The sequence below is a fragment of the Anabas testudineus genome, chromosome 16 (assembly GCF_900324465.2).
Source record: "Anabas testudineus chromosome 16, fAnaTes1.2, whole genome shotgun sequence".
NCBI lineage: Eukaryota > Metazoa > Chordata > Actinopteri > Anabantiformes > Anabantidae > Anabas > Anabas testudineus.
In genome coordinates, this window is record NC_046625.1 from 21,690,801 (window position 1) to 21,714,242 (window position 23,442).

The 23,442-nt window shown below is 41.0% G+C and overlaps 2 protein-coding genes across 4 annotated transcripts in view; one reads left to right on the forward strand and one right to left on the reverse strand.

Moving 5' to 3' along the window:
* On the forward strand, positions 1–8,056 carry nod1 (nucleotide-binding oligomerization domain containing 1). Of its 3 annotated transcripts, none has more exons than XM_026373279.1 (12): positions 1–210; positions 1,028–1,226; positions 1,325–1,499; positions 1,778–3,587; positions 3,669–3,752; positions 4,782–4,865; positions 4,982–5,065; positions 6,126–6,209; positions 6,285–6,368; positions 6,459–6,542; positions 6,638–6,721; positions 7,492–8,056. In XM_026373279.1, exons 2-12 carry the CDS (start codon positions 1,050–1,052, stop codon positions 7,562–7,564), a joined length of 2,823 nt encoding a protein of 940 aa, XP_026229064.1. In that variant the 5' UTR covers positions 1–210; positions 1,028–1,049; the 3' UTR covers positions 7,565–8,056. The 3 variants fall into 3 exon arrangements, with proteins under 3 accessions (XP_026229064.1, XP_026229066.1, XP_026229065.1); XM_026373281.1 differs by lacking the exon at positions 1–210 and adding an exon at positions 248–374; XM_026373280.1 differs by lacking the exon at positions 1–210 and adding an exon at positions 383–510.
* Positions 7,110–23,442, reverse strand: part of znrf2b (zinc and ring finger 2b) — a 23,895-nt gene continuing 7,562 nt past the window's right edge. The window contains exons 2-5 of the mRNA XM_026373283.1: positions 17,463–17,558; positions 12,285–12,390; positions 11,783–11,856; positions 7,110–11,669 (exon numbers count right to left, since the gene is read on the reverse strand). Of these exons, the coding sequence (XP_026229068.1) occupies positions 11,799–11,856; positions 12,285–12,390; positions 17,463–17,558 (260 nt within the window). The 3' untranslated portion in view covers positions 7,110–11,669; positions 11,783–11,798. The remainder of the gene's footprint in view (positions 11,670–11,782; positions 11,857–12,284; positions 12,391–17,462; positions 17,559–23,442) is intronic.

Consider the following 23,442-nt stretch of genomic DNA (forward strand, 5'->3'; position numbering starts at 1 on the left):
GCTTGAACGCAGCATGTGCGTGTTGTGACATGATGGCCATAACGTGACGCAGTAACACTAAATACTTTCACTTCCTACAACAGAATAACACACGGGAGCTGTAGTTTACAGAAAGCCACCGAATGGACAGCTGTGACATTTAACCGTGGTCGGTTCTCTTTAAAGCTTGGTGTTTTGTTGGCAGCTCGGCGGGTCCTGCTCAGCACTATGGTAGGTTCACGTACTGTCACCTGGCTGCAGCTGGTAGCGGCTGCGGCTACGCCCGTGAACCCGCAGTGAACTGTCACTGTCGGTGTATCTTCAGCAAACAGGGCTGAAATGTAGGAGAAGGAGCCTCAACTTCAGTTCATTAGCTCAGGGAGTAACTAACAGGGGTGAGGAGAATAGTATCCTGTGTTTTACTGAGCCGTAAAGTCATTTATAAAGCAGCAGTGGTACAAGAGAAGAAGTGGAAATAGTGGCTAACTAGCTTAATATACTGTAGCACTGACTTGTTAAAGCGATAACGATGTAAGTAAGCAGCTTTTAGACAGACAGACCTTGTTTTTTATTTTAATTTTGATATGTTTCTGTGTATTTTTTCCACTTCAAACTTGTATAACTCAGAATGGCATATTTCCCATCTATGGATATCATGTTATCGGATTATTATAATCAACTAGTTTGCATGCTGCCGATTAGGTAGTGACAAATTGGATCAATTATCCCTTATAACTGCTATGTATTATTATTATTTTTTTATTTTTTTTTTTATTTAGAAAAAAAGTGGTAATCAAATAAATGTACAATATTTGCCTTTACAAAGTAGTGAAGTCGAAACATGATGAAGCAGTTACTTGAAATGCTCAGTTAAAGTGGATCTTTACTAAAGTAAATCTACTTAGTTACTTTATATCCCTTTGTCAGCTGTTTTTATTCTTCACACTGGTGACGATTCTTATTAAGAAATGGGATTTTAGTTTGGTTTGGTTTGAATGACTCACAGTGCAGTGTCCTGACCTGTCTCGTCATATCTGTTGTCACACAGAGGTGACTGTTGAGCAGTCAATATGGGGCAGGGAGAAGAAGCCAAGGCGTCGTGCCTTAACAATCTCACCTACTACAGAGAGCTGCTGGTGACCAGGTTGAGGAGCATTCAGTGCATCCTGGACAACCTGCTGGCTTCTGGTTTCTTCTGCGAGGAAGATGTTGAGATCGTACAGCGGACTGTCACCAAGACAGATCAGGTGGGGAACCTGGAAGTTTTCAGCCCATTTAATTTTGCCTGTATAATTATATATCACATAAATACATATGTATATTTCTCTCTGTGATTATTTTCTAGGTGCGCAAAATATTGGAGCTAGTTCAGTGCAAGGGGGAAGAGGCCTGTGAATACTTAATTTTCATTATATATAAAATATGTGATGCATACATAGACCTCCAGCCATGGTTGAAAGAGATCAACTACAACCCAAGCAACGACATCACTGTGATGAAAGTGGTTAACACAGATCCAAGTAAGTATTGGCTGGTAATACTGCTCTAAGATGTTCCCAACAGTATGTTTTATTATTATTAAACACTGGATACATACTGTATTATTCATTAGTAACCAGTAACAATAGCTTCAAGATGTAGTAAAGTGGACCTCACACATATGGTACATATTGGTCACCCATGCTGTGGGCACTGATAGATTGTCATAGTATCACAGATGTGTGGCACCTCTCTCTGATGATTGATGAAAGAAATGTAGGTGAAACTTTGTTGCACTAATTTGAATTAATTTCCTCAGTAAGCAGGTATTGTGAAAAGATGAGGCATGAGATGGGACGGGACACCTGCTTCATCATGTCTTATGGTCAGCAAGAGGAGACCCGTCTGGAGGACCTCTATACTGACACGCTGATGGAACTGTTAAATGACGCCAATGAAAGTCTGGGCTTCATGGAGAGTCTGGAACAGCTCCTAGGGGACCGTGCTGTCTTTAATCCTAAAGGTGAAATTATCTATGTGATGGGGGATGCTGGCGTGGGAAAGTCCATTCTCCTGCAAAAGATCCAGAACCTTTGGTCCAAGAAGGAGTTGCAGACAGATGCCATCTTCTTTTTTACTTTCCGCTGCAGGATGTTCAGCATGTTCAGCAAGGATGCTGAAAAGATCTCGCTCAAAGAACTACTGTTCAAATACAACTGTTACCCAGACCATGATCCAGATAATGAGGTTTTTGATTACATCCTGCGCTTCCCTGAGAAGGTTATTTTTACATTTGATGGCTATGATGAGATTCAGGAGGATCTCAGTCTCATGAATGTTCCTGAAGTGGTGTCACCAGAAGACAAAGCACAACCCCTCCAGCTGCTCATCAGCTTGCTCTGTGGAAAACTACTCAAAGGCTCCCAGAAAGTGCTGACCGCTCGGACAGGGATAGAAATGCAGAGTAGGGTAATCAAAAAAAAGGTGGCCCTGCGGGGTTTCTCCCCAGATCACCTCAACACTTATATCAATCTGCACTTTAAGGAGCAGGAGCACAGAAAGCTGGTGTCAGTCCAGCTGGATGCCAGCCCCCACCTTTGTGGCTTGTGCTCTACCCCATTGTTTTGCTGGATTGTATTCAGGAGCTTTAGGCACTTGCACTCCATGCATGACAGTTTCCTTCTGCCTGACACCTGCATAACACTCACTGACATCTTCCTCCTGCTGTCTGAGGTGTTCCTCAGCCGCTTATTCTCACCCGCTGCATCTCTACTGAAGAAAAACAGCCGTTGTGCCTCAGAGACATTCAAAGCTGGGCTTAGGCCCCTTGCTGCATTTGCCAAGCTGGCACTTCAGGGTATGGAGAGAGGTAGCTTCATATACAATCAAGAGGAGATTGCTACATGTGGCCTTACAGAGGAGGACCTGCCTCTGGGATTTCTTAGATCTGCGAGTGAAAATGATGACAAAGGCAACCCTACTAACTTTGAGTTCTTCCACATCACCCTCCAGTGTTTCTTGGCAGCATTTGCTCTTGTATTGGATGAGCAGGCTGCTGCAAGCTCCATTCTCAAGTTCTTCACAGAATGCAGCAGGAAAAAGGAACCGTCTTGTCTGCCTTTTAAATGCTGTGATTCTTCAAAACCCAGTGAAAACAAACCATTTGCAACTACTGAGCACTTTCAGTTTACTAACCTCTTCTTGTGTGGACTGCTTTCTAAGACTAACAGTGGCCTCCTGGAAACCCTGGTATCTCCTAAGTTAGTGAAGAAAAAACATGCCCTGTTAAAATCTTATCTGTCCACTAGTGTCAAGTACCACCTTCGCGGTTTGCCACACTACAATGGTGATGAAGGCAAGAAAGTTCATGTTTTGCCAAACTTCCTGTGGATGCTAAGGTGCATCTTTGAGACAGGCAGCAAAGACATTGCAGAGATGACAGCAAAGGGTATCACAGCCGGCTTTATCAAGCTTGGCTACTGCAATGTATACTCTGGAGATTGCACCGCCCTAAACTTTGTACTGCAGCACCGTCAGAAACTCCTGGGGGTTGACATGGATAACAACAACATCAGTGACTATGGGGTGAAACAGCTAAAGCCTTCCTTTTGTAAGATGACAGTAGTGAGGTAAGAAGTATAAATATGTCGGTCTCCACTGAGTGATCTTCAGATTATAAAATGTCTATAAATCTGCTTGTTTGTCTTTAGATTGTGTGTCAATCACCTGTCAGACAGCAGCATTGAGGTTCTTGCAGAGGAGCTGTGTAAACACAAAGTTGTGGAGGTTTTGGGGTAAGTTAACACAATAAACAGTATACTGAAAACTAAATAGTGTGTCAATGACATTAACAGTGTTAATACTGTGCAAAGTAGAGCTACTGTACATTTATCTAAATAACAGGGCTCAGCCACAACTACCTGGTGATGTTAATGTTATGTTGGACAGGGATCAACATGGGAAGGAAAAGAAAAAACCTGTTGTTGGATTAAAGGTTCATTTGGACATTGGAAAAAACTCACCACACCTCTTATACGACATTAATGTCAAACATGTACCAGACAAACACTGGTATTAGTCAATAGGTCGGGTCAAGTGACAAAAGCGGTAAATCCTACAATTCCATCATCAAAGTTCTTATAGTGAACTCAAAATGAAACAAAACCAGAAGCAAGAAAAAAAATGTTTATCCCAAGTAAGATCTTGTGGCACCTGACCTACCAAACATCTACAGATTGAGAATTTCCAGTGTAAGCTGAGGTCATTTGTGACTCAATGAACTAACCTCTTTGCAGAGACAAAACTGGTTCATCAATATTGAATTATTTATTGATTATTACATTAAGTTGACTGGTAAAAATTACCTGGTTCAGCAGCGAATGTCTTTTTCTTTTTAATTGGAAAAGAGCTCAGATATGTACTTATATACCTTTATACCATTGCTGTTCCCAAAACAGATCACCATTTGTATTCAGTTCTTGGTTATGTTTTGTTCGGGATATCTGCCTTCCTAGAGTGGATAAATAATTTGATTTTGAAGAACATGATGCAAAACGTGACATTCCCTATAAACTGGTGTTTACAATAAGAGATAAAAAAAAAACTAATATTTTATACACTAATTAGGTTAAAGTGAAAAATGATAAAATAAAGTAGCATGTTGTGTTCAAAGCTACATTTTTGTAGGGTTTTTGCTTCAGCAAAGATTTTCACTTTGATCAGCCAAAACAGTAAAACACCACTTTGCTGTTAAGGTCAAGGCTGTTTGCTATATGTATTTCTGAGAGTGACACTTTAATGTGAATTTGTATTTGCATCCTCAGGCTTTACAACAATCACATCACAGATGTTGGAGCCAAGCTAGTTGCTCAGATTATTGAGGAATGCCCAAAGCTGCGAGTTGTCAAGTATGTGTCTAACTTGTACCTAGAAGAAATAATGATTCTCAATATTACAGATATTATGTTATGTTTGCTATGTTATGTTTATGTTTTACTTTGAAATTGTTATTGTCTTGTTTTAGGATTGGCAAAAACAAGCTGACTAGTCTTGGTGGGAAGTTTCTGGCTAATGCAATTCGGAAGAGCACGTCAATATTTGATGTGGGGTAAGACACTGCTGTGAAACAATAGATTATATAAATTATATTATATATGTGAACATTTAAAATGTCATGGTTTTCTGCATTAGTTTGTCATAAAATGTGATCTGATCTTCATCTAAGTCAAGAGTATTAACAAATATGATGCACCTTATGTAATAACACATAACATTTCTGATCTTTCATGTCTTTACAACCACACAAAACCCCACAGTGCGAGTATGTGAACCATTTTAATAATGAACTAGCTAATTGGAGTAAGTTGTTAGCATAAGTTAAGAAAATTATTTTGGAGGTGTGGAGTATGCTCCACACAAGAAGAATGCGCTTATGTGATCCACGCCTGGCCAAAAGAAGCTTTCAGAGGATCCACTTTGTAACCCTGGAAAGGGTTACAAAGTGAGTCAAAGACTTTAGAAATGTACTAATCTAAAGTTAGGCAAAAAATCTACAAATGAAGACACTTTAGGACCAAAGAATATGACAGAACTAAAACAACTGCAGGAATAACGGACTAAAAATCCTCCTGAACAATGTGCAGGTCTGAGCCACAGATACAGGAAGTGCCTGGTTGAGATTGATGCCAGGGGGTGTCAACCAGTTATTAATTCCAAGGGTTCATACATTTTCCCCCTAGCACTATGAAGTTTTTATGGTTGTTCTCAACAAGACATGAAGGTACAGAAATTGTTTTGTGTTATTGTTGTTTGTGTTATTTTAGGCACAATATATTTGTTTATACTCTTGACTTAGATGAAGATCAGATCACATTTTATGACAAATTAATGCAGAAAAATATTAAATTCCAAAAGGTTCACATACTTTCTGTTGCCACTGTACGTATATACATATGGAAAGATACAGGTTTCACGGGTCACAAGTCTGAATCAAAAGCTAAAGGAAGATTTTGTGTATGTGAGTGGTTCAATCAATTTCTTGACAGGTGTGTGAGAGAATGTAAAACAAAAGCATTAGAACATGCCCAGTTATTTTTTTCTTAGTGGAAACTCCAGAGTTTGGACATTTGGTGCCACTCACATAAAGGTTTTGATGTTTGTGTGGTCAGAATGTGGGGGAACAACATTGGTGATGAAGGAGCAGAAGCATTTGCAGAAGCTTTGAGGTACCACCCAAGTCTTACCAACCTGAGGTGAGAAGACAAAAAAAAGAAGAACAAAACTACTGATTTAAAGAACTTGTTGGTGAAACTCAATCTTTTCTCTAGTCTCTCAGCCAATGGCATCACATCCACAGGTGGAAAGTTACTGGCAGAAGCACTGAAAGAGAACAACGTCCTCAGGATATTCTGGTAGGAAGGTTGCTTAGTTGAACCTTAGTGATTTTTGCTGTTGGAGCCGAAGCCGGCTCTGTATACATGTCCAAATCTGTGCTGTTGCAGGTTGGTGCAGAATGAGATGACTGATGATGCAGCTCCACACTTGGCTGAGTTCATCAAAGCAAACACAGGTTTAACCCATTTCTGGTGAGAAACACTCTCATACAGTACACTCGGTATTGACATGAACTCAGCACAGAGCCCTGGTCAGATATTAATTAGTTTTGCATATTTGTCTGCAGGTTAATCAGCAACCAGTTCACTGTGCATGGGATGAAACACCTGGCAGAGGCCCTTACTCTCAACACAAATCTCAAAGAGATATGGTGAGCCACTGAGTTTTCGCTAATAACCCTCCATCTGTGATTACACTGAAAGGTTTTCATGTGTCAAATGGTCAGTAGATACAATTTCAGGAAATTCTTAGTTTTAGTAAAAAACCCGCACAGTGAAAGGCATAATAAAAATATTCTGATACATTCTGACGATGTATAATTTTTGTGAACAAGTGACAGTGTACATAATAAACACTAAAAACAGTAGTTCCAGTAGAGAGAGTAGTTCCTGTTCAACTGAACTTTAAAGATGATTACGTTTTTGAAGGGAACATCGTGCTCACACTGTCGTTCGATTCTAATTAGGTTCATAGAAAAGTGATGCAGTTACATGACATGTAATTCATTTATATTAATTGCAAATATAAGTCTCAGGAGACAGACTTTAATGTCAATTTAATCACTTTGCAACCCTCCGAGTTTGCTTTTAACAACAATAGCTAACATAAACTACTAGTTGTAAAAGACGAAGATTCCTGGCTTTTTTACTTTATAGACTATTATTTCTTCTTTTAAAAGTTGCATAGTCCTACACATTCATGTTTAAATGGTGCATGTAAAACTTCACTGTTTTGTTTGCAGATATGTCACAGTGATTAAACCCGGTTAAATGAGCATTAGTAAGCATGTAGTTTGTATGTACTGTATGTACGTACATAGAGATGATAATTACAGACATTTTAAAGTCACTGTGGAAGTTGTAGAATTAGGCATCAGTGCCATGTGACTGTCAATGATCATGTCTGATCATGTTCCTGCAGTGTGAAAGGAAACCAGCTTTCTGAGGAGGAAGAGAAACTGTTTGCAGAAGACAAAAGGCTGCGGTTTCACTGACTGGGCACATCGTAGTAAACACAGAGTGTGTGTTCAGCGAATGCACAGCATTAGTATTAGCCGACTATTGAGGCATGTGTTACATTATATTTAATCTGGCTTCAGCTGTTTGGACCAGTGCAGACACAAAGCCTATTTATCACTTGAATGAATATTGTTATGCATTTTCTGCATTTGTTTGAAGGTTTAAAAAGGGAATGTCTACCTGAAGTTTTGACAAAGTGTTTCCAGTTTTACATGACTGTTTAAAAAAACAAAAAAAAAAACAAAAAGGGAAGTGGAAGCAGAAGAAAATCACTTCCTCCTTCATGATGTTGGTACAGATTTTAGCATGTTTTGTTTTCCATGAATTTATATTGTAAGGAGTAACATTGTATTTATTTTTGACTGTTACACAAGGCGTTATTCGTCTACATGGCTGCTGGAATGTTTTATGGAGAAGTGATAACCCATCCGCTGCGTTTAAGGTTAATAAAACAAACGTGACTTTAAGATGCAAGGAGTAAAGAGAATGATCCAAATGATTCACTCGTAATTGCTTTTTGCACACAGTTTGTCATAAATCTTTAAAGAAATCAACATTTTGCGATTATCTGGTTTTGTCAGTTACAAACTGAATAGCACACATTCTCTGACACTTCACAGCTGATGGTTTGGTTTGGCTCAGAACTGCCAAGAAAGTAGGTTGTGAAAATTTCATGAAATTACATTTTTAAAAAAGTGCTTGACTTCTACTGTGTAAGGCTTATTTTATCTTCTGTCTCAGTGCACTGTACCAGTTCACACAGTATAGACATTCAACCTTGTCAGTCCCCAGCAAACCCGAGTCAGTATGTCACGGTGTTTCTTTGAAGTGACTGTGCTGTGAAACAGTTTATCAGGGGACTTCCCTACTACATGTGCAAACAGGAAGCTGCGACTGGACGTGATGGTGTTGCAATATAAAACAGACACACTGAACTGTGTCAACCAAACAGCAAGTTGACAGTACAGCCAAGAAGTCCATTTGAAAATCACCTTCTCCTATAAGCTGATCCACAAGGAGCTCTCGCTTGGTGGTGTTCAGGTTTTCAGCCTCATCTCCTGGACGTTCACAGTGGACGGGGGTTGCTCGGCTGAGTTAGGTCAGGTCACATGATAAGAAATGAGCAACTCCATCCACTGAAGAAGGTCATGAAACGTGGCTGAAAGCTTGGGAAACTTCACAGCTTCCTATAATGCAACCTGATTGACGGCCCCTTCCCTCTGCATTCCCATCATCAGCTAAAGGGTTTCATTTTCTCTTTGGCCAGGTGCGTGAGTCATTGTGCTGCCAGGGGCAGCTAATAGAAACAAAAAGGAAAGCACAAGCACAGAGAGTTGACTGTCATTGTTTCAATTAAGGCCTGGATCTGTTGCACTTCTCTTAAAATTAAAGACATCACTAGTGAGTATTAAACCTGCTGCACAAAACAGTTCTGAAAATGATGATAAATAATAATTGGTCATCAATTGAGTTAGAGCAAATTGAGAGATGAAGGTACAGTATATTTCACTGTTGGCATGTCTATCATTCAGCCTGATGTAGAGACTATTGCTACAGAGAACAACATGATGAGTAGAGTCCAACACTGCTCCCAGCTCCTCCATACACTGCACAGACGTCACCGTGCAGCACCACCCTGTGGCGGGGCGTGGGATTGCAGGGCTCAGCCAATCTCTTTGTGGCCTTTAGGTTTACATACAAAATATGATGAAGCAGTAGTCGTGAGTGTTGTGGATCCCAAACGTCCAAAGCTTACAGTGAGTCAGGGGCTGTTACCACATGTCCTGTGCAGGGGGAGTGAGCGATGTCTCACTGAACCCAGCCCAGGTCTGATAGATGTGTGGTTGTGAGGGAGTGCACTTTGGGATGCAGCAGCTGATTCATTGCTCCACTCCAGTTCAAAGGGCACTGACCTGGAAAATCAGCTGCTCTGCTGATTGGCTGAAAGACAAACCAGTGCACGCATCTCACGTCACACGTACAGCAGAGTCTCTCTTGAAAATAAAGCTCTCTCTCTTTTTTTTTTTTTTTACCTTTTCCACCAGTCTGGAAGCTGAGTTTGTTTTAAATTTGCTATTAAGGAAATAACGAAGCAGCTCATTCGTTTTTTCTACATATAAAAATGATCCTTCCATGACTAATTCAAACTGTGGAGCTTTGGGATCCGCACTCTGTGATTTCACTGATGAGTTCATCCTTGATAATGAGGAGCTCATCAGTGAAATCGACTGTAATAGTTTTACATTGCATTAAAAGTCTGTACACTTATTGTTCTTCAACTGCAGAGGTCTTCAGTCAAACGCAACCCTAGGGAAAGACTGGAGCAGTGTGTCAGTTCCAGTCATTCCAGTAAGCCCTCAGTCCGGTGTGTTGGCCAGTGTTAGTAAGTCTGAATGAATTCAAGCACTTTAGAGGTTGGACTGAAGCTGCCAGGACCAGAGACCTGTCTGCTGAAGATCAGTCAACCAATGAACTGGACATTTCAGCCACAACAAGTCAACTCCTGCTGCAGAATCTCACACTGTACGTTTGTTTTGTAATGCAGAGAATCAAAGTCCACCGGACGTCTTCCTCAGCTTCGATCACAGCTACAGTGACCAGGCTCTGTTTGGGGGTCAACCAGTGCCAGAGACATGGCACACAGAGGGGATTATAACAAAGTGGGGCTGCTACTATCTTATCGGTCCAGTCCTACTGTCATTATTTTATTTGATTTAAAAGGATTACACTCAGTAAACTGAACATTCTCCAATAGTGAACTTTAAAATTCAACATCAATAAAAATGCTTTGTTCTAAAAATGTTCTGTGCACTTGACACGGTTTACCTGTTTAAAGGAGGAAGTATTATTTAGAAGATTATTTCTCTTTGCATCACAAAACAAACATTTTCTGCTGACAGTTTGATAAATGACCTCTAATTCCGATTCCATCTGCTTTTGACAGACGTGATGATGACGATAAGAGAAACTTCATTTTCCATGGATTAAAGCAAAATTGCTGAACAAATACAAAACAGCCACAAAGCAAATACTAAGAGAAAATGAGTCGGAAAAATAAAAACAGACAGAAACTTATTATGAAAGCCTGTTCATGTTAGAACAAGATATCTTCCATGTAACATGACGTAAAACACAAGTTGACTTTTGTTCCTTTATCCGTTTAGATTATTAAACGTTTTCATTACTTTACTAAGCCGGTGTAATCGTTCTAACGTAGGACAAGATGCTGAGAAACCTCCACACATTGTTACTGTGACATGAAAAATATCTTGTTATAAGGTGAAGATGATCTGATTAAAGCCAGGATATGTTCATGTTATAAACAGCAGCGCACTGCTGGAGATGCAGGACTGGGATTGGTTTTACAATCTGAAGACCTCTGCTCTGTGCTGTTTGATGATTCTCTGTGTTTGTGTGTGTGTGTGTGTGTGTGTGTGTGTGTGTGTGTGTGTGTGTGTCTGAGACAATATTCACAGTTGATTGGCACCATTTCTGGAGCAGCTTCGTTTGACTGTGTCCGTGCTGCTGATGCACACAGGTACAGCACACTGCTGCTGTCCTGTCTCTGGCTTGTTTTTCATAGACTGGTACAGTGGCTTTTTGTGATGGGATGGTCCTGCAGGTCTGTCCAGTCGGCCCAGCTAGCTCTGCTAACAGTGTAGAGTCCTCTGTGCCGCCCTGCACTACAACAAGGCACTGGTCGATAAAGTAGGTGGGGGGTAAAGGATAATGTGCCCATCGTCCCGTCACCCAGCTCCCCCTGCCCCCAGGACCGCGTTCGCCTCCTCCGGCATCCTGGTCGACAATCAGCTGGCATTTGCTGTCCAGTGTCCCGCATTAGTCCCGCGTGGCTCTAAGTGTCAGCGCTGTGGGATGGGTCCGTGCAGTCTGAGGCGGAGTGTGCATGTGCAACATAAACAGAAAGTCTGTATCCCTGAAGATTGTTTAAACGAAGTTTGGCACACTGTGGTACTACATTATTGGGTGGAAGGGGTGGGGGGGTGTCACAGTGGTCACAGTGTCCAGCAGTCTCCCTGGATCCACAGTTTATTTAGTGGATGACTGTCACTCTGGGGGTACCTGCCATCAAACAACCAAAGGAGGAAAACTTGATTAACTGATCACATGGTTAAAAACCCACAACGACGATGAAGAACAGGGGTCATCACCTAGAATGCTGGGAAATACTTTACCTGTGCAAAAAAAGCTTCAATCTGACGGGTGCTCTGGGCACGACCTGTTCACTTCAAACCACTCGTCGATACAGCTGAAGAAAAAAATAAAAAGGCAAGAAAGGAGGAACAGTTTAGCACCCGGACTCTTTCACTACTGAGCCATGTTGTTGCTGAGATAAGCAAGGCCTTTCCTAAACACGCCGTGGTCTGGATGGCAGTTTATAGACTGTTCAGCATTAATGGGGCCTTTACAAACATGCTGTGTATTTAGTGATTTCAACAACAGAACTGTGTTCTCTCTGTAACCTCACAACATTTTTATTGTGTATCGTCAATGATAAAATCCCAACATTAGCAACTTTATTATTTAATATATCTTCCGTACAATTTTAGCCCCTAACCAGTTGTATAAATGTCCTGTGGTGGAGGCTCTACCTCACTAATGCTGGAATAAAGCTCAGGTATTCAGGTTTGTTGTATTATAGGAAAGAAATGAGGTGACGCTGCGTTTTCTCCTTACCCTTTATGGTAGATGCAGAGGCAGGGCAGCCGAGCGATGGTGTCCCCCTGCACCAGCTCCTCCAGGCAGATTGCACATTCTCCTGCATCCTTAGTAAGGACGTCCTCTGCAAGACAACGCACATCCCACCACAGGCATGAGGGACAATTAGAAAATAAAGACAGAGGGACATATCTGCAATAAAGTCTGGTCCAATCAGTGTTAGCAGTGGACCAACATGTCAGTTTGCCAACACACAGACACCTTCCTTATATTGACAAGACAAACAACGTCCACTGCAGACGAACCGGTTACACAAGACACACACTCATTTAACCTGTTTCACTTCTGACCTTCATTTGTCTTAAACGATCGTCAGCCTCAAATCTATGTTCTCAAATTAAGATGGTATGATTTATCTTAAGGACAGACCTTGAGCAAGGTCCTGATGGTCTTTTATAATCCAAGCTGTTTATTGTAGATGTTCCTGTTTGCAGCACAATTCTGTGAAAACCTGCTACATTATGATGTCCTGGGTGCAAAGTTCAGATTTTGTCCAGAGGGTGGCGCTACAGGAAAGCTGACAAATCTCCCAGTATGAAAGAGAACGTTTTCCTCTGCTTATCATGGGTTAACAACAAACCAGAATTAAACAGACTGCTCTGTAAGTCAGATATAAGTGATCCATACATGTATCCAGACATATCTGCATGACCACATTATTATTATTTAATATATTATGTCCCTCACTGCTTTTTCATTTTAAAAACTGGAATAAAAATCAGATATTGTTGCATAATACTAGCACAAGTGATTATAAAAACATCCTAGAGACAAAATAAAGCGTGTGTACTGAGTGTTAGGGCCACTATTTATACTTCTACTGCTTCCAAAAGAAAAAAGATACTAACAACAGCAGGCATGGTAATAGAATTTATCTTGCATGTTGCTTTTGGTACTTCCAAAAGATCCTTAAAGACGCCGTTCATTTGCTAATATAGTGTCACTACACCCAGTCCTGTCCCAGAAACTGAATGGCCATGAGGAAAACTCTGCCTCTGCCAGCCCCTCTATATCCAGTTTGTGTGTGTGTTTGTGTGTGTGAGCACTATGTGTACCCAGTGATCTCGCTTAGCATTGGACTGGGAAGTAGAAGTCAGAGCGCGCACCATTAAACCCATCACCTGCAGCAAAACACAGAGTCATTAGGAGCGTCCTTATGTAACAATGGATTAACCCACATAGGCCTGGAAAAGCCAGTTATTATGGGCTGCAGCACATGACATGCAGCTCAGCTGTGGGGAAACATCTTTAAAGTACTGACAGTGTCAGTCATTCATTCACACAGCCAGGCACAGATGGAAAGACAACTGATACACGGTGCAGGCGCTTGCCTTTTTAAAAGTATTGTGCTGTTTTAGTGCAGCCATATGACCCGAGCACCTCGAAGCCACTGAGTCGACCATCGACTCCACTCCTGTTCTAGAGGCGAGCGTGAGATCTTCTATCGTACAGTTAAAAGCTTGGTTGAAACTGGGTCATGCAACAGGACAATGATCCCAATGATCCCAGTAGATCTACAACAACCAGATCTAGTCAAAGTCCAGATCTCAATGCTGAAATGCTGTGGCGGGACCATAAGAGAGCCGTGCATAAACTGAAGCAATGTTGTCAAGAAGAAAGAGTCTATGAAGGGCTCATCACCAAGCGTCATCGTTCATCACCTCCATTACATCCACTAGTCAGGATCTACTGCCTTTGATATGATGGGTCTACTCAGATTGTCGAGCAGCTCAATTTAGAAGTGACTTCCACTTCCTTTCCAGCTTTAGTTTTCTGAAACGACGTCACGAAAACCTTTAAGCTTTACAATGCAGAGCTATGGGAACACATGAAGGATATCTGGTGTGTATGTGAGTGTTCGAAACTAAAAAAGGTCATATTGATGAGAGGACTGGGGGATTTCTACCTCATATGATTTCCTCTTTCTGCTATCCTGGTTTTCAGCAGTGACATTGTGAAGCATTTGCGTCCAAAAGAAAGTGCAGGTCACGGGTGTTTTTTAGGCTCCGAGCCCAATGCAAGCGCTGCCAGACCTGCCAACCTTAAAGAACCTCTTGGAGGATTATGGAACATTTCAGCTCATGTATATCTGTGCAGTGAAAAACAGACGTGAGGCACAGAATATTTTTTAAATACTGACTCATTATTGTCGGAAATCTCCAGTCAAACTGAGAGAGGACCTGAAAATAAGAAGTGAACCCTTTACAGGAGCCCAACGTAAACTCAGCAGGAAAAGGCTTCATGAATTCAAGTCTGACTGTAGCAGTGAGTTACAGGGCCGTTGTGTGTCTAGTGTCTTCTTGTTTTCCAATGGTATTTTCAATCTTCACCCAGAGATGAAAAGCTATACAAAACATAGACATGCTGTACATAAGCTTGTTTCAGCATCACTATGAGATTTCAGCTGAACTTCTGAGAAGCACTGATCCTCTGCTGCTGTGACTTTATGGTGCAGATTTTCTTCAAGTTTTTTTTTTTTTTTTTAAACAGATATTCCACTAACCAATCTTTCCTGATTGATACCAAGTGTTGAGCTTCACAAAGTGTGTTTTAGTTGAACACAGTATGAACTTTGAGACACATCATCATATTGTGGCTCCACAGAGTGGGTCGGGTCACAATATGAAGACAAAAGCTGCACCTACACAGTTTGCATACTAAGATTAGAACACGATGCACACAGTCTTTCCCATACATTGGACACAGACATGGCTGACACAAACACCATCTCTTAAAACTAAAAAAGCCATGTGAGCACCAGATTTCAAATCTGCCACCCAGATGTTTGTATCTTTGAGAAACTGCTGGGTCTCAAAGACACTGGTGTGTTTCACTGACTGTAGTCCTTCACTGACTTGCTCTCCATACCTTAGGGAACCAATCAGACCATGATCGTCATATGACTGAGGGACAGGAAGGCAGACAGGAATCTGTCCCAGCTGAACAGGAAGTCAGCTGAACCAAAGAGGAACTAGACTTGCCCCTGAAACAGTCGGCTGAAAGTGAAACATGGAGGAATGTTTGTATGTCTATCTAACTGTAGAGGTAAGAACTTCAACACATAAACAAGACAGACAAGACATATGATAAACATGCCAGAGATAAACTGTGTTCACTTGTCAATTCTTTAACAATCTCTAGGAAGTCCAGTTACCACCGAATGATGTCTTTGGAATACCTGGATGACTGAGAATCTCCTCTAATGTAGCATCTCTCCAGATACTGCAGCAAACTCTAGAGATGGATATCGTTTTAGCACTTCACAATTCCAAGTGGGGAAGCCATTCTGTAAGATCTGAGTCAATAATCTCTAAAATCTGATATAAAACCAGACTCTATCAATGTACCCATAACTTCAGTTACAGGGGAATTCAGAAAAACATTTTGCCTATATATAGCAAATGGAGGAGGACATCAATAGAGGAAACAACAAGAATCCCATGCCAGAGTAATGAAATTCCCAATGCTTGTTAAATCATTAAATGAATACGTGAAAAACAGATCGGTGATAAATAAAAGAAGGAGCTGCCCACAGGCAGTCATAGTGTTTTGGAAATATTACTGCAAGATTACACAAGATTTCACAGGGAAGCAGACTGGAAGGAGGATCGAGTTACATAACCAGAGAGCTGTGACTGCCCGGTTCCACGAGAAAGACAGTTTTTGAATGTGAAGATCATTATTAGGATAACTGTAAGAGGATAGGATGTGGACTGGCAACGAGAGGAAGTCAGAGGAGCTCAAATCGATCTTTTCAACAATGGAAATCAAAATGGGGGCTGTGATTGACCAATATGTAAAACAATGAGACTCATTTACTCAGTTTTCTCCCCATGTTTGTGTGAAAAGGAAATTAAAGAGTTGGATTAATGTAATGATACTCTTACTACTATTACTATTTATTTAAACTACTATTTAGTTATTTAAACTACTAAAGAGAACAACTGAATTAGGAATTAGCTTGAAGAAAAGCTGAATTCTTTTGTCCATTAAAGGAACATCTAATAAAACGTAGACATTGTTCATGTAAATGACCATTTCTTCTGGTAATTATCAAATCTGAACACGGGTGTTTTCTTAAATGGAATATCTATCTATCTATATCTCTAGACATAAAGAGACCAAGCATCAGCAAACATTATTCCTGTGTTTCAGTGGTATGTCAGTATATAAGTGCAAAAGGCAAATGAATCATTAGAAAAGCCCTTTGCACAGCTGTGTTTTTCAAAAGAAGCTATAAACTGGCCTTCTTTTCACTAGGTTAGTAACTGGAGCTTCAGCAATTGTGTGTTTGATTACGGATATAAAAAGCCCAGAAACAAAAAACCTTCCTGCCTCACAGGTTCTCGGCTACATGGAAATACTATGACAGAAGACCAGTATCAATATCAGCAGAAGCAACTCGGGAATCCTGGCCCTCTTAGCAGAGTTACAAGAAAAGCCATATCGCGGACTGAGCAATAAAAAGAAAAAGATTAAGATGAGCAGAAGAACGCAGACATTGGAGTGCAGTTACTGGTCCTAACAACCTGCCCCAGTAGTTCTGATTGTTGTTGTTTTTGTTGCCTGCTGTTCTTTTCTCTCTCCTCTTTCCACTTACCCCAACCGGTCGAGGCAGATGGCCGCCCAGCCTCTTCCTCTAAAAGTTTCGAGTTTTTCTTCTTTATTGTCACCTAGTGCTGCTCAAGTGGGGTTGTTGGGTTTTCTATTTAATTGTGTATACAGTTATATTTTATACAGTTCATAAACCTTATGTTTTGAAGTGCCTTGAGATGACTTTTGTTGTGATTTGGTGCTTTATAATTATACTGAACTGAATTCAATTGAACTGATGGTCTGAGGCTGCTTTGGTACAAGTAGGAGATGTGTACAGGTAAAAAGAAGAAGGAGGAATGTGACTCCATTTTGCAATGCCTTCCTAATTTCATCCTACAATAGGCCCATGAGAAATATTGATATTGATATTGACTGATGTTCCCTTTCTACACCGCTGACTTCGGCTTTTTTCTTCGTCTCACGTTTTGTTTAGCAGCACATGCCAGCACCTAAATTTACATTATACATCAATTTGCTTTTTCTTCTCATACAGATGAGGCCTGCGTGTAAAGTGAGTTCAAGGGGAATGGTCCGTCCTACCGTTGTATGTCACTCTGGGTTTGGTTAAACACAAGACCAGGTGAAGATCCATCTCTTCCGAAGACACAAACTTGGAGCACACTGGGCACTTGAAGCCTGGAAGAAAGAAAGGAAACACAGCACAGACTGAATAAGAGACATATCTGTGAGCCAACGGATCATGTGGAAAACATTACACCTGATCAATAACGAAAAACAAAAAGTGGCAAACAGGATTTCTCAAGTTCGTGTTCTCCTCTTTCTCTCCAGCAGCATTTCCCGTGGTGTGTTCACACCACATTCGCTGTGACAACGTGTCATTTTGTCCAGCGCTGCCAACACCACAGTTCACTTTTTCTGTTTAGCTACAGAAGACTCTAATTCTGCTAATTCCTCAGATCCAGCGTTTATTGCTAACACATTGCTTCTACTTGAGGAAACATATTCACAACAGCTTCTTTTTAACAGAGCTATGAGGCAGGACTGCAGACATGCTTGTGAGATTGGTTGGGAGCAGACTTGCTGTGTAAAGGGATGCATAATGTTCCCCTTTCAAATGGTGGAGAGCGCTTACTGGATTTCTTGTCACCTGCACAGGTCACCTAAACACATTTAGAGATCGGATCCATTTCCAAATCACTGATATTGTGTGACCTCTACAGTACAATTTCATCATCATCATCATCATCATCATCATCATCATCATCATCATCTGTTTTTGGTCTATAATTGTCATTCTAACAGCATGTGTGAGCTTTCCATGTTCTCCCCCATCAGCTATGTAACCCAACCTGCTGCAAGCCCAACATGCTGACTGTGCAGATGGAAGACAGATACATTTCAGATACAAATTACTCTCCACTACTTACTGTGAGAGTTTGTTTTGTAATTATTATCTAGATTCTTTTAGGCCAGGGTTGCTTCAGGGTTTCCTGGTCATCGCTGACAGTTTGTCTGTGCTTCTTAAGAGGTAGCCTGTGCTGCCTGTGTTGTCTACACAATGCCTTTAACTGATTCTCTCTCTCTCTTTTCTTACATTCAGTAAGATTCAGGCTAAAACCAAGAGTAGTTATTTAGAGTTTATTGCTGGAACAATGGGCAGCATGGTAATGTCTGTCGCGCTGTTCCAAGAAGGACCCAGGTCTGATTCCACGGGTCGGCTGGACGCCTTTCTGAATCTCTGAATAATTAATCTCACAGGACACAGCTGGGTAAGAAACACCCTTCAATCATACAAACTTTTTCCAGATAAAAGCTTGCAGTTCCACTGTTTTTAAAGGGGGCTCTATATGAAATGTTACAGATAATTCTAAAAATGCGTGCAATTACACGTTGTCATTCAGTTTATGTTACAACTGAGCTGTCACACTCACTGACAGCATTGTGCAAGAATCCTGCAGCTTCCACTGACATCACTGTTTCCTTTGTTGAGTTTCACCTTCATAGCAACTCTCATCCATCATCCGTTAGCAAAACAGTTGTGCAGCAGGGGGCAGAATGTCACATATCAACGACAGGTGACATAAGACAGAAGTGTGTGGTGTGATGTAGTGTGTTTGTAGTGCGGTGTGTGTGTGGAGCTTCTTATAATGGTAAAAAGCATTCACAGCACCATGGCACTGATGGAATAAATAGATTAGAGAAGCCAGAAACAGGCTCTCCACTGCTTGTCTGACCTATTTAAGTGAATCATGCATAGATACACAAGGTACTATCTCTCAAGATCGCCTGGCCCTCTGCTGACAATCAGCAATGTGTCCTCTAGGTGTATTTATTTGAAAGGAAAACAAGGATGAATTCCAGCTCAGCGCAACCCCACAAGTCATTCTGAAAAATGACAAAAAGCCAAAGCTGAACTCTCCCTGTGAGACTGTGATGACTCATCCAGTAAACTGTACGGGCTGCTTTCTTCAGGAAATTAAATTGCTGTGCGTGTCCTCATGCATGGCCATACCCACTCTAGTATTAAAACTCTTATTAAAGACATTTTTACTGAGAATCAATCACAAAAGCTGGAACCTGTAAACAAAAATAAGATATGCACTGGATCAGTGTTATGCAATGCATATGTTTCAGTTTGCTTCTACTAGTACTGCTCATCAGCAAACTGCTGCTGCTGTGGAGTGATTCGTGTCCACAGAACTGATGCAAACAAACAAATAAACAACATTAAACAACTGGTGAGACATGAAAATTAATGAATTCCCCACAAAAAACAGATCAAAAGCAGGAATGTTTATATGACGAAATGACGGAATTACTAAAAACGTGTGTTTTGTTCACCGTTTAAACAAAAAGTAAATAAAAACATCTCATCTAATAAGGATGTTAAAAATAACCATCATTCCCCTGATAAAAGAACAGAGATCAAACATGTTGCTGATGAACTAAGATAATTTTCCTTGCATGCAGAGAAGAGAGCATTATTATTTCTGTTGCTTCTGGTTTCGTTAAGAAATGGTGGAAGAAAAAAAAGCAGAAGAACCCTAACATCAACATGTTAGTTTGGGTGGTTGTTGTGACTGTGTTTAACTTGCCAGTACTAACATTGATCTCTTATTGCAGTTACCACAGGTCAATGCTGCACCAATGAAAACCCAGACAATCCTGTCAATCAACTGTAAAATGCTTGGAAATGGAGTTAAATCTATAAAAGGTGCTACATAAATAAAGTCTGACTAATTGATTGACAGCTAGGCCAGTGAAAGGTTGGATTGTTCTAAGAGGAAAGAAGGAAGACAGCACAGTAACCCTCCAGATTAAGAGCTTAGCATGATCCTTGCAGTAAACCATGCATCATCTGCTCTGTGCCGATGTGCGTACCGTCCACAACAATTGATTGCATTACACTCTGACCCTTTTGTCCAAAGCGAGTCTCAATGAGTGTATTCAGCCCAGGTAGAATCCAGATCTATTTAAAAGATTGCTTTTAAATAAATGACTTGAAGCATGTTTGTGTATGTGGAACATTAGAATAGCTTAGAGGTTTGATCTTTTATTTAAATAAAAAATAAGTAAGCGTGACCGAGGGTTATTGAGACTAAGTCTCCAAAGGTGGGTTTTATTAGGCCTTCATAAAGATTCAAAAGCCTGGGCCAGCAACAAATGCTATTTGCCGTCAACAGAGAATCAGCTTTGCAGCTGTATACCCCATGCAGAGGACTACAGATTGAACAGGGGCTCCAGCAGGACGAGAGCCAATCAACATCATCTCGACTCCAGCGCAAACTGAAGCAGATTGAACGTGAAGGAATTCTAGAATAACAGAAGAAAAGCTGTTTGTTGTGGTCTTGGTTCTGACTATTTTTTACAATGTCTCTTTAACACAGGGACGAAATAATCATAATAATAAATGACACGACTTGAGTGTATGGAGGATGCATCAGAAAACAACTGCCATGTGACAGCACACAGTAAGTTCCATAAGACAATACAGTTGAGCAACTGGGCAGAAAATATCTTGCACTTTACCCTGGTGTGGACCAACACTGGTCGCACGCATGATACCCACATCCTCATTTCTAGTGACAGCGTTACTTTCTACAGTGGCATCAATCTAAACCTGGGCTAGTTGTGTCTGAATAGGTAGAGCAGGTTGTCCACTAATCGCTGGTCCACGTGTCACTGTGTCCTCGGGCAACTGACAGAAAATGAGTTCTCTCGTCTCTCTCTCAGTTATTTTCTTTCTTGTATTGTGTTCTCTGTGCTGACAAAGACTAATGTGACACATTCAGTTGTAGGTTCCAGCCTTTCTTTCGTTTTCAGTGCTTTAATTGAGCTGGCCAACAGTCAACCGCTATTTGGCCGAGGTTTTAAACTTTCACACACTGTTAACCAGAGCTCTTCAGTTTTCACTCGGCATGCACCATATCACTGCCCTCCATCTAATCACCCCCTTTACTCAGCTTTCCCCTGAACCAGCACATCCTGGAATCCATACCGTTCAACAGGATTTATGAATCACCATTTTATCGATCAGCTCACTGATCATCATTCCCCTTGCAGTACTTTACCAAAGGCAGGAAAATGCTCAGGTCCAAAACTGTCTGGAAAAAGATGAAGGTAGGGCATTCTGACGGCAGACATCAGTCATGACTGACCAAAGCACCACCTCCCTTTCTCTCTGCAGTTTGCTTCTCTGCCATGTGTGCCGACAGCCTGGGGAATGAGGGCAGCATTCAGACCCTGCTAAAGAGATAACTGAACTTCTTGTCCAGAGGGAGCACATGTCAAGACCATGAATATTTTTAGGTAGATTCGATGAATTACTGTGGCCAAGATTTTGATTCATGACCACCATGTCATTAGGGGAGTAACGGTTCTGCAACCGAGGCCCAAACAACACCACAAAACAAAAACTGAGGTATGAAGTGAACCGTGGATCTGGACAACTGCCACAGTCATCATGAGTCGTTTGTGGATCATCAGTTCAAATCCCAAACTCATTTTCCTACAAATAAGGCCTTTGCTGCTCTGTGTGTGTCTGGATTCTGATGTTCCAGTTGGGAAAAACTTGGATTCAAGAAACTCAGAAGCCAACAATTCTCTAGTGAAACCTATCATTTCTTGGCAATCTTTTTATATTTACAAAGTACAAGGAATAAAACAGCCAGCCCAAAGGATTCTCAGTTTCAGCAGTGCAGAATACACTTTGCAGTATCATGCTGCAGCTGGGTGTATTTTGGTTTGGTGCAAGCGGTGAGTTTTCTCTGAAAAACAATTGAGTTGATCACATCACGAGAGTTTCATTTGTGAGAATCGCACAGGAACAGGTCCATGCATATTTCAAGCAAGACTGCAAAACATTCTGTAGAAATTACAGTTTCATACAAGGTTCCAATTTGATGAAGTGCTTTGGAACCTCATCGCTTGGACGCTGGGAGATGAGCTGAGAAACAGTTGGCCTTTTGATGCATTACTAAGTCATATTACTGACACTTGCAGTTCCAGGGACTTGGATAGAGTAAAAAAGGAAGAGTGAAAAAGAGATGGGACAGAGTGGGGCTGGAGAGGCCACTGACAAGAGGGGTATAAATAAACTTGCTTTCGGCTGCTGGGAAAATGGGTTTAAGTAGAGTAAATGATGAGAGGCCTTCCTCCTGTGAAGCTAATATAACACTGCCTTTGGCCTACGTCAGTCTGTGTGTCTCAGTCGTTCCCTCAGTAAACATTAGCATCACACACAAACACTGAACGCCAGGTGACAGCAATGGAAAGACCATAAAAGCCTACCGAGGTCCAAGCAAGCTGATCTAGAAAATAACAGCTTTCACTGCAATCCAACACTGACACATCACAAAATGACAAATGGCCCTGAAACAATAACAGTAAAAAAACAATATAGAATTTATTTCAGGAACAGTCTATTGAGTGACATTTTGTTCAGTTGTTCTTTTTATTTCAGTCACTCGATGGCATCAGTTTTAATTTTGCAACCTGTAGGAAGAGGCTAAGGTTTAGCTTTAGGAAAATTGTGCTGTACAAAACCACCATTGTAATAGTACGAGTGTGTACAGAAATCTATAATAAAAGTACCGGTAACCATATTTAGCATCTTGTATTCTAGCTGGAAAAACTGGAAAACAAATCTACCTTCTAGTGTAAAGATTAGTGTATCTTTATCCTGTACATGTGAATGAGGCATATGTGTGTTGGCAAAACAGACAATGAATGCACTCATAAGCAGATCATAAACGTAAAATTTGCACCCAGTTAGTCTGCAGGGTAAACTACCTGCAGTGTGTTTTACTCTGTGTTGTATGTGTTAGGTCAGCTCCTGTCTGACTGTGCTGATAGCGTCTGTACTGGAACACAATGAAACAGATGAAAGCAGCTGATTGTATGATAATCGGCAACAATAACAGGCCATGAGGGTAATACACTGATCCGCCTAAAAAAAACACTGAAACCACCTGCCTAATACTGTGTACGTCTCCATAACAGCTCTGATCCATCAAGGCATGGACTGCACAAGACCTCTGAAGGTGTCCTCTAATATCTG

What these genes read in the sequence shown, in the direction of transcription:
- nod1 (XM_026373279.1), top strand. Translation starts at nt 1,050, where the DNA reads ATGGGGCAGGGAGAAGAAGCCAAGGCGTCGTGCCTTAACAATCTCACC. An exon ending in CCAAGTCTTACCAACCTGAG is followed by an intron (nt 6,210 to 6,284) that starts GTGAGAAGACAA and finishes TCTTTTCTCTAG; the next exon opens with TCTCTCAGCCAATGGCATCA. An exon ending in ACAGGTTTAACCCATTTCTG is followed by an intron (nt 6,543 to 6,637) that starts GTGAGAAACACT and finishes ATTTGTCTGCAG; the next exon opens with GTTAATCAGCAACCAGTTCA.